Source organism: Montipora foliosa, chromosome 12 (genome assembly GCF_036669935.1).
Source record: "Montipora foliosa isolate CH-2021 chromosome 12, ASM3666993v2, whole genome shotgun sequence".
In the NCBI taxonomy this organism is placed as follows: Eukaryota; Metazoa; Cnidaria; class Anthozoa; order Scleractinia; family Acroporidae; genus Montipora; species Montipora foliosa.
In genome coordinates, this window is record NC_090880.1 from 26,875,119 (window position 1) to 26,885,274 (window position 10,156).

Here is a 10,156-nt window from a genome sequence, read left to right on the forward strand (position 1 = left end):
AAAAAACCCACTGATATTTCTGCATCACCCCTCCCTCCCTCTCCTTTTGGTATGCAGGCTAACCAACAAAACTTGGACCAGATGTGTGCCTCTCAGGCAACCAAACTCAAGGAAACCATTTTCAGGTAAACTGATCGATGCTGCAGGTCTGCCAAACAAAACTTGCATTTCTTATGCCTCTATCGAAAGAATAATCTATGGTTACTCCACAGACCCAGCACAGCCCTTCTTATGAGTTTATTGATAAAGGGTGCACGTAATTTTCTTTCAAATATCCAATTTGAGTATGGTTTTTCTCGGCCATTTTGGTCTGAAATGGAGTAAGGGTTTCAGGAAGCAGGCAGCACAGCCCCACCCAATCTCTCTGGGAGTAACCCCCCCCCCCCCCCCCTCTCTCCCCAGGGAAAGAGGAAAGTAGACTTGAATAACTAGGTTCAATATTTTGTGAACTAGCAAGGATCTACCACTTCATTTGTTCAGAAGTGCTGCATTGAGTTGTTGAGGGGTGCTAGTAATTTGATAGCTGTACTCTTGAGTTGCTGGAAAGAGTGTTTGCTGAGTGAAGGTATACAAAACATAGTTTCATTCCTGGTTTGTTTAGAGTTCAAGCTTTGAACACTTATGAACACTTATGCCTTTTGTAAAGTGGTTTTCAAAATAGGGTTTGGCTTTATTGAAGGTTTCTCCCAAATACTTTACTGTCTATAGGCACAAGAACATGTTTATACCAAGGGCATTATTACATAAGGGTTTACTTAACTAGGATTCCACTTAAAAAGTTGTTTCAGTTAAGATCAAATGCATTTAAACAAAAAATAACTAAGTCAAAGCAATAAGTATTAAGTCACAAAATCAATATTCTGGATATCATCTCTGATCTGTTTACCTGAGATTTGAAGTATTAATATCATCAAAGTAACTACAAGTATAATACAAACACTGTATGCAGGTTTGGTGGACAACATTTCTTCACCTACGAATACAATCCTTAAAGTGACAGAAAGTTTGCTTACTTGACATAATGGGTAGCTGGGGTAGGTTCTGTTTCTAGATTATATTGTACGAACAAAAACGTTCTTTAGAGTAGCCTTTTCTTTTAATTCAATTTTATAAGAACAGGCAATATGTTGCTACTAAAATCTACAAGGCTTTTACATTTACAATGGTTTGTTCTCTTGCAAAGCATGTAAATCTTAAATTAACTTATGAACCTTTGTCATGCAAATAAGACATACAGACACTTCCTGAATCAAGAGCTATACTTTTCTCTTGTTCTTGCATGACAGCTTGCAATTCCAAGGAAAGCATGATCACACAGCAAGTTAGTGTCTTTCAGTTTAAACATAATAAAGAAACCAACCAAGCAAGGTGCGTGCATGTTAACTGTAGGTAAAGTCTGTTAAAACTTGTAATATCTTGTGATAACTCACAAGGGTGATCACCAGCGGAGCAGAATTCAGGTCACAAATATATCCAACAAACCTGATACAGTTAACATATTACTTCACTGTATGGTATTCTGTATCTAACTTTATTCTATACTCAACAAAATATTGCGTTTCTGATTGGTCAACGATGAATGCATAAATGGTAACAGAGAGCGAAAGAGGTTATATAGTGCAATAAGGAAGTTGCTATGGAAACATAGTAATTGAGTAATTTTGTTGAGTATATAATAAATAAAAAGTTGTAAGAACTTGCTTGTGCATTTTGCGATTTATGGCCACTCGTAATGTTTTAAAACTTCTCGAATTGCACTTGCAATTTTGAGAACATTCAAAACATCACTTGTGTCCATAAATCACGAAATGAACTGTGACTTGCACTCATAATTATGATCTCTTGTAATGATTGTGCAGTAATTTAGGTATAGCCAACGAACAAAGTATTTTTTACAATAGTTTTACAAGTCGGACAAAGCATTCTTGGAAGACCTGGAGATTCTAAATAACTTTACAGATCCCTGGCTCAGATTTTCTCAGCAATATACAGCTTGTTGCGATGGTCAGCCCACGTTAGTACTGAGCTTAGTCCTTTGCCCATATTACTGGGCAAATTAAATAATTGATAGAGACAAAATTTAAATGATATTAATCACCCCCTTTTTATCATACCACAACCCTACTTCATCTTCGTTCACTGACTAATGATCACATGATATAACACTGGTCTGGAGTCTCAGAAAAATGAAGAATGATTCACTGTTGGTAATGTTTTGGGTTGGTAGCAGAATCAACCAAAAGGTCTATTTAAAGCTAACCTTGTTGAATTATACATGCTCCTATAAATCCCTAGTGACAACTATCACCTTGTATCCAAGTATACTGCTGAACAGCACTTGTTCGAACTAAAATCAGTTTGTTTTATGAGCCAGGCATGAAGTCTTTAAAAGTGTTGCAAGTGTATACTGGTAATGAATGACACAAATCACAGAATTCATGGATTTTAGTTATTGGCATATTGTCAAATAACAGAAAAAATAATAGAAAGCTAAGCCCCTTTCAAGAACCAGGAGAAATAATCAATACATGTAGCTGTTAAAAATGTCCCATGACACTTAAGATTCAGTTTGGATACAAATTAGAGCCCATGTTCCATGAGCTGAGAAGGTTAAAATCTAACAAATAAACTTTCAAACATGCGCTTTTCAGGACTGTTTCAAGAAACCTTTGTCCTGTGTGCTCAAAATTTCCAATTTCTAGAAAATAAAATCTCCAGCAATGGAAACCAGGACAAAGGGTGTGCACCAGCCTTTGTAGGCTTTGTGAGATAAGTGTAGCGCATGATGTTGAAGAGAACACGAGTGTAAAATATACAAGTCTGCATCTACAAATTTTTAGCAGTCATCTGGAATTCCACAACACTGGTTAAAGTTGACCTTGTTCATGGAAATCTGTACAAATATTGGTCAATGTTCTTGCCTGTGTGTTACTTTCCTCCTTTTGCGTGCGTCAAGATGTGTGACTTGAGGTTTGTAGACTGTGCAAACCTTTTATTACAGGAATCAAAGGGGCAGACATAAGGCCGATCACCAGTGTGGATGCGAACATGAGTGCGAAGATTAAAGTCCAGTGAAAATCTCTTCCCGCAGCCTTCAAATGTACACTGTTGAGGGGAAAAATAGTACATATACATGTAAGAATGCAAAAAATTAAGAAATCCAGTGTATACCATGCATTAAAATGAGAAAAAAGTACATTACCTGGAAAGGTTTTTCTCCTGTATGGACAAGTTGGTGTCTCTTTAACTTTGAACTCTCAACAAAAGCCTGCCCGGTAAAAAGATGACACAAAAGGCGTTTTCCCGTGACTGAACAATAAGACTAATTTACTGATGGGCAATCCGCAACAGATTTAAATACAAATGTTATGAATTTAAGTAAATGCTGATAAACAAATCATATCTGGTACCTTTCCACATTCAGCACAGACATGTACCCTTGGCCCGTGGGTATGCAAGTGTTTCCGCATTGCAGAATTGTCTCGAAACATCTTTGTACAGCCCTAAAAAACATTCATAGAATTCAGTGGTAATCTAAACGCAATTTCTTTGTTTAGCCAATGAAGTTGCAGTCAGCGAGCAGAGCCTCTCTAAAACACAGCAGAGAGTAAGAAAGAGAGGCTCTAGAGAATTGTGTCAAGTCTTTTAAGTCCCCGCCCATAATTTTGTTGTTCTTAAGACAAAACAGTCAATCAAGAGCACCGAACTGTCTTGCCCATGCAACATGTACCGTAAACACCTGCAGATGAGCCGCACCCACAGATTTCTTGAGACGATTTTTGGAAAAAAAAGGTCTCGCTTATCTGTGGGTGTTTATGGTAAATCTACTTAGCACAAACTATTTAATATTTGGTTTTATCAAACGAGTTGATTTAACACCACAAATTTTTTGAAATGTCAGCTCAAAAGTGTTTTACATGATGATTAATCCATTAAATTCCAGAGTGAGACTTAACAGAATCACTTTACTCTGCCTAACGTCATATTATTAGCAAACTAACCTTATGTGGACACGCTATTGTTCTGGCTCCTTCTTCCTCCTTCATTTTTTTTGGTCTCATTCTGAAATATGTTAGAAATACTACTGAAGTGACAAAATGCCACTAAGCAAGCATGATCATTGTAGTTGCAAGAAACTAGAGCAGTTGTAAAGGAAGCCTGAGAAAAAATTCAGGCTCAAATGGGGCTCAACTGCACGACGCTTACTACGGAAAGTGAGATGTCTCACAGTGGAGTTGTCTTTTTAATGGCAACCAATTGAGATCAGTAAGAAAGATATGACTAGAACCTTTAAGGAAGATCGTGCCCAAAATCTTCCCACATACAGATTTTTTTTTTAAAACTTGCCACGCAGAAATGTAATGATCTATTTTTGCCAAAAAGGCAAAAAAAGAAAATTAAGGGGTCACCGTGCTCGTTTTCGAGATCATGCGGTGCACTTTCAGAAGCTTGCGTTATTTTAAGACGATCTTAGCTAACAACTGTCAGCAATAAAAAAGCTACATTAGTGAAATTTAGATCAGGTAAACATACTAAATTCAACATAATGTAACTAAATAAACTTTTGCAGCTGTCTTTTTCTGAGTTGAGGTAGACCTTGAAAAACGATACATACTAGTCTAAGAAAAAAACTTCCGTCGCACGAAAGCATAAAAGGTGAAATATTTGTATCTTCTCACATACAGATTTTTTTTGTTTTTTGTTAAAATGGACAAACTCAGGAAAGGAAGTAAACTACGAAAAGAAAAATGGGGGTCACCGAGCATTGAAGAGAGTAAAATCCCTGTGAAGTTCTCAAAGCGATTGTCTATTTGCACTGTCACGTCATTGCATGACATTTCCGAGAAGACCTGGGTCCACAGCTATCCCATGATGCCACAAGCGACCCTTTGCCCGAGCGAGGATCAAACACTGGCTCGATGCCATGTTTGTTTACCTTCATGGTCTGTGATGCATGACGTGTGTGTGACATTCGCAAAAAATGCGCAGTGGCAATGGGCGCGAACGTCCTTAAAGAAAAGGCTCTGTAATACCAAAGCAGAAATACTCTCTGGAAACAAAATATTACTTAACCACACAACCACTGCCAAGGCCAACACCCAGTAGCCCTTTTTTCCTTTTCTAGTCAAGTTTTCTACACCACCGTATTTTGTTGAAGGGAGCTCTAATAAACATCATTCTGTGGTCAAAATCATAAACATCTAGTGAGATGTTACCAAAACAGAAATGATTTGAAGCCCAGGACATAGCTAATGTGAAGTGTAAATTTCAAAACCTTTTCTATTTTGAGAATACTAGTTTAAAAAAAAACTGGTGCTTGCAATCATTTGCAATACTGCTCATGTCCACTAGAGAAGACACTATCAGCAAAAGTGATTGGTTTAGGACGCAACTACACACAGTTTACTTTTAAAATTCTAATTTGATTTACATGTACATTCATTTCACCCAAGAAATGAGTTCATTGTGAAATAAATTATGAAAGATTTTTAATATGTGAACACTTACCACAATCACGCTTAACCCACAATATCTCTCTCTGTCTCTGTATACTTGTTTACGTTGTTTGATTGGTTATTTTTTTGGTAAACTAATAATTAACAATTATTATTGGATGAGGTTGAGCATGATAGCGATAATTATCAAAGCCAAAGTTTGTCTTATCTGCCGAAGCTGAAGGCTGATGCGGATCGCACAAACTGAGGCCTTGATAATTATCGCTATCATGCAAAAACCGAATTCAATAATTGTTTTATTATGCATATTCCTGAGCTAATTCCACCAAGACAAAACTGATCAAAGTGCTGGTTAGTGTGTTAGGTGACCTCACTTCTACATGCATAAAACTATTGTCTGTAGGTATGATTTCAATTCTACAGTGTACATATATAAAATTTATTGTCTGTAGGTATAACATAAGAGAAGCAGAGCAAGCAATAAATTAACTGCGTACTTATAGCCAATCAATATCGAGCTGGTGACACCATAATAATATTTATTGTTGGTTTATACTTGGAGGATACCATTAAAATTTCATCTAGGCATGGGACGTTTTCCAGTGAAATGAAGGCAAATGTTTCAGTAGTTATGAAACCAAATGCAAAAACTCACAACCTTTTTCTTGCCTTCCACAAAATTTATGTCGTCCAAGTTCAAATTCCCTGATCCGAAGTTACACGGGATGACAGGGCTCGAGACTAACATTTTAGCTCACTAGCCAAGTAGCTAGTATCAGGTCTGATTTCACTAGCCAAAGCTAAATTTGCACTAGCCAGTCTCGTCATGCGCAGTTTCATTCATTTGTTAAACCTATCACGAAAAAATTTTCATATTTCCAAACACATTCTCATAATCTCATATCCATCCTCGCAACAGTGGCGCAAATATGCTGGAGTGTTCTGCTTCCCGTATTTTTCTCACGAAGGCAAAGTTTTCGTGGCGTTGAGGCCAATTCTCACAGAACCGTTGCCAAAACTTTGCAACTCACAAATGCACTGGAGTGTGGAAAACACGAAATAAAAGTAAAGTAAGAAATAAACCGAACATAAAACTAAACTGCTCGTTTGGAAGTCTGTGGAAAGGCTGTTCTTTTGATTAGAGCTATTTGCGATTGAAATTTTAACCTGAAAGCGCCATTCTACGCATGAAGCACAAAAGCAGCAGAATGTGGGAAAATAATATCTTAAATTAGGTATAAGGGAAATTCGAAACGACAGACTTGCCCTCATATAAGATTTTCTTTTTAATAGTTTCAAACAGCAATCCGAGCGTTTTATGCTTGAATGGTTTTCGAAGTCAATTAATATTGGGCGGCCACAGTGCTCGCAAGCAAGTTTTTTCTCTTTTTATGCGAGATTCACCATTCCTAGTAAACGAGATAAGTCGCTCCATATTATCTCTTTCTTTTCTTTTTTTTTTTTCTGAAATAAATTATATTTGGAGTCAATTTCTAAACAAGTACGTGACCTCTTTCCATATACACATAACAACGTCGCAAACAGTTTGCGTTGGCTCAATCACAAACACTGTCACTTTTTGCGTTTGTGTTTGCGATCCTGTTTTACATATGCGTGATCGCTTTGCGTAACTTGATCTCGTGACATCGTAAAAAAAGTGCCCAAAAAGAAAAGCAGAATTGGTTTTTGCGTCGTGGTCAACTTCTTCTTATGTTGGAATTGTTGTGAAGAAGAAGGCAAGGAGGACGTGTCAAGAAATGTCACCGATTCTGGGTCCAATACATTTTCGAGGAGCAGCAACGGGCTGCAGCGTAGCCAGTACCAAATTATACTGTAGGAACTGGCTCTTTGTGATCAAGATCTTTACTAAAGGTATATTTGGCAGGGTATTCCCTTAACCCTTTCAGCCCCGATAGTGCCAAATGGCACTTATAGATTTTACTCTGTCTAACGCCAGACGATTTTACTCGTCAATGGGGAACCCCTCGGGGCTTAAAGGGTTAAGCTAACAGCGTGAAAAAACTATGTCCCCGTTTAACCCTTTCAGCCCCGATAGTGCCAAATGGCACTTATAGATTTTACTCTGTCTAACGCCAGACGATTTTACTCGTCAATGGGGAACCCCTCGGGGCTTAAAGGGTTAAGATAATCATTAAATTCACGCTGTTTAGAGGAGTATCCTCATTGCCACAATCGTACTTGGACGCCATTTTCATTACTTATACCGTCTTGCCTCGAATTCGTCAAAACGTATCACATGCACAAAAATATCGTCAATTGATCGCAAACAATCAGAAACAGTTTACGATTGTGTTTCCATATTGTTGTTTTCTCGCTTTTGCATTGCTACTCGTCGCCAACAAGACGTAACAATAGAAAATTTTCTATCTCTTGTGTCTTGTTTGCGATCATAGGCGACTATCGGCGATTGGTTGGGGATGAACGTAAAAGGTGTTTCCATTTACGCAAACTGTTTGTGATCAAACTCTCGGAAGGTGCTTGCGATTGTTTGCGACGGAGTTATGCCTATATGGAAACACGCACATGGAAACAGCAGCTGAGTTCACACGTGATTAATTAATCGTTCGTAACGTGGGGTGGGGAAAGTGTAATCCGCATTGGTTTCCTCTTCATTTTTTTTTTTCAACTTATCATTTTTTAAGGAAGTACACTCCACAGAATCCACTCAAACTTTCTGTTGTTAGTTTCTATTCTCTCCTTTTGCCTTATCCATAAGAAATAATTTTCATTTTTGTTTTTGTCCAGAACTTCAATGCTTCACAATATTTACTAGCTCCAATGGCTAATGGAAGCTCAAAATCTACTGGCCAAAACTGAAATTTCACTAGGCTGTGGCTAGCTGGCTACCATTAGTCTCGAGCCCTGGACGAGTTTTGTTGGTTCTCTGCTTCTGCTCAAAAACGTTCTCCTGGTTTTCCCCTCATAAAAAAAAAACAAAATTTGCTTCGATCTGCTCAATTCCCTAATAAATTATAAGTAGTGCATTTATGCTCAGCCATGTAATATTGAGACTTAACTAAACCAAGTGATTATTTTTATAGTATTATTATTACTGTTATTATTTTTATTATTCCCCAGTTCTTGGACCCAAGGCCAAGCAGTGTCCACACCTGCAGTTTGAATACCATCTCCTCCCAGGTTGTTCTGATCACAGAAAGTCAAGAATTATTATTATTAGTAGTAGTATATTTTCCCATTCTTTGTTTGATGCTGTTAGAGTGACGTTTTTAGTAACTTTTTATTATTATTATTTTCTAGCATTTTAGTATATTTTACAGTTTTAAGATTGTTTAAAAATTTGTAAATAAAGTTATTATTATTCATAAAAAATATTATCATTATTATTATTGTTATTATTTCATTATCATTATTGATGATTTTGTTTTTGTTCTTCTTCTTCTTATCATTATTATTACTATAGTTGCTTAACATTACTTAGTTACTTAACCCAAGCCACCCTGATGGATCATCACCTTAATGTGGTGGGGTGGTTTGCGCGTCCCAATGACCTCTAGAGCTACGTCAGCGGGAGCTTTGAGCTCCTGTAAGGGTTACCCTTGCCGAACAGGTCGAAAGGTAGGGAGCAGACGAAGAATGATCCACTGGTCCTCCAGGTTGGGGGTTGAGCTTGGGGCTGATAACCCCATCTTATAAAAACGTAATTATTACAGAAACCAGAGGCCCTATGTGCCACCTGGCACGCAGAGGATAGGTAACAGGGACTTGGACCCAAGGCCAAGCAGTGTCCACGCCTGCAGTTTGAATACCATTTCCTCCCAGGTTGTTCTGATCACAGAAAGTCGAGAATTATTATTATTAGTAGTAGTATATTTTCCCATTCTTTGTTTGATGCTGTCAGAGTGAAATTTTTCGTAAATTTTTATTATCATTATTTTCTAGCATTTTAGTATATTTTATACTGTAACAGAGATGTATCCAGGTTTTCAAATTTGGGGGTCCTCTGGACCCCTTTTTGAAAAACTTGGGGGTCCATTGCAAAATTTTGGGGGTCCAGCTAATTAATATTCAAGAATTAAAATGCGATCTATTGCCTCTTAATTGCTGCAGCAGTACCCTTTCAGATTTCTAATTGCACAAAAATAAAGTCTTATCCCTCCCAACGAATATGTACTTAAAATGATCAATTTCTTTGAAACTGTTGTGCCTGTTGATTCATCGATCAAAATGTATGGGCTGTCAAAGCTCCATCGATCACATTGAAAACGTCTCGAGGAATCCGTACGCTGTAGAAACTGTTGGCTCCAGTTGATAAATGATCTAGATCTCCACAGCCAAAAAAAAAACAGAATCTCAATTTTCCGTAAAAGAGCATAATTTATTTTAACTACGCTTGAGGTGTAATTTAGGAACAAAAGGGTAAACAAATGTAAGCGATCGATACGCAGTTCATCTTCGGCTCATGCGGCCGTGACTTCACCATGGCCAATGTTAATAACCAAGCGATTGAATACATTCAAGTTTCATGTTCAACACATTAATTATAACACTAACTCCGAAGAAAAGTTGCATAATTTGCAAAACGGACAAGTTACGTGCAAAACAAGAACCGAGACGATGACACGTGCGCGCCCGGAATTAATATCAACAGAGTCGCACAAAACAAAAATTTAACATACTTTGCCTTTGGATTCTCTGTTATTTCGCTCACGATAAGCGAA

General features: G+C 37.5%; 1 protein-coding gene across 3 annotated transcripts in view; it reads right to left on the bottom strand.

Annotated features, from left to right (window-relative positions):
- Nucleotides 1-639: 639 nt before the first annotated feature.
- LOC137978584 (transcriptional repressor protein YY1-like) overlaps nucleotides 640-10,156 on the bottom strand; it is a 12,986-nt gene continuing 3,469 nt past the window's right edge. For 2 of the 3 annotated variants that reach the window (XM_068825576.1, XM_068825574.1), the window contains exons 3-6: nucleotides 4,002-4,062; nucleotides 3,411-3,503; nucleotides 3,203-3,268; nucleotides 643-3,105 (exon numbers count right to left, since the gene is read on the bottom strand). In XM_068825576.1, coding sequence (XP_068681677.1) covers nucleotides 2,929-3,105; nucleotides 3,203-3,268; nucleotides 3,411-3,503; nucleotides 4,002-4,062 — 397 coding nt within the window. In that variant the 3' untranslated portion in view covers nucleotides 643-2,928. Of the gene's footprint in view, nucleotides 3,106-3,202; nucleotides 3,269-3,410; nucleotides 3,504-4,001; nucleotides 4,063-10,156 lie in introns of all 3 variants that reach the window. The other variant, XM_068825575.1, reaches the window with a different exon arrangement.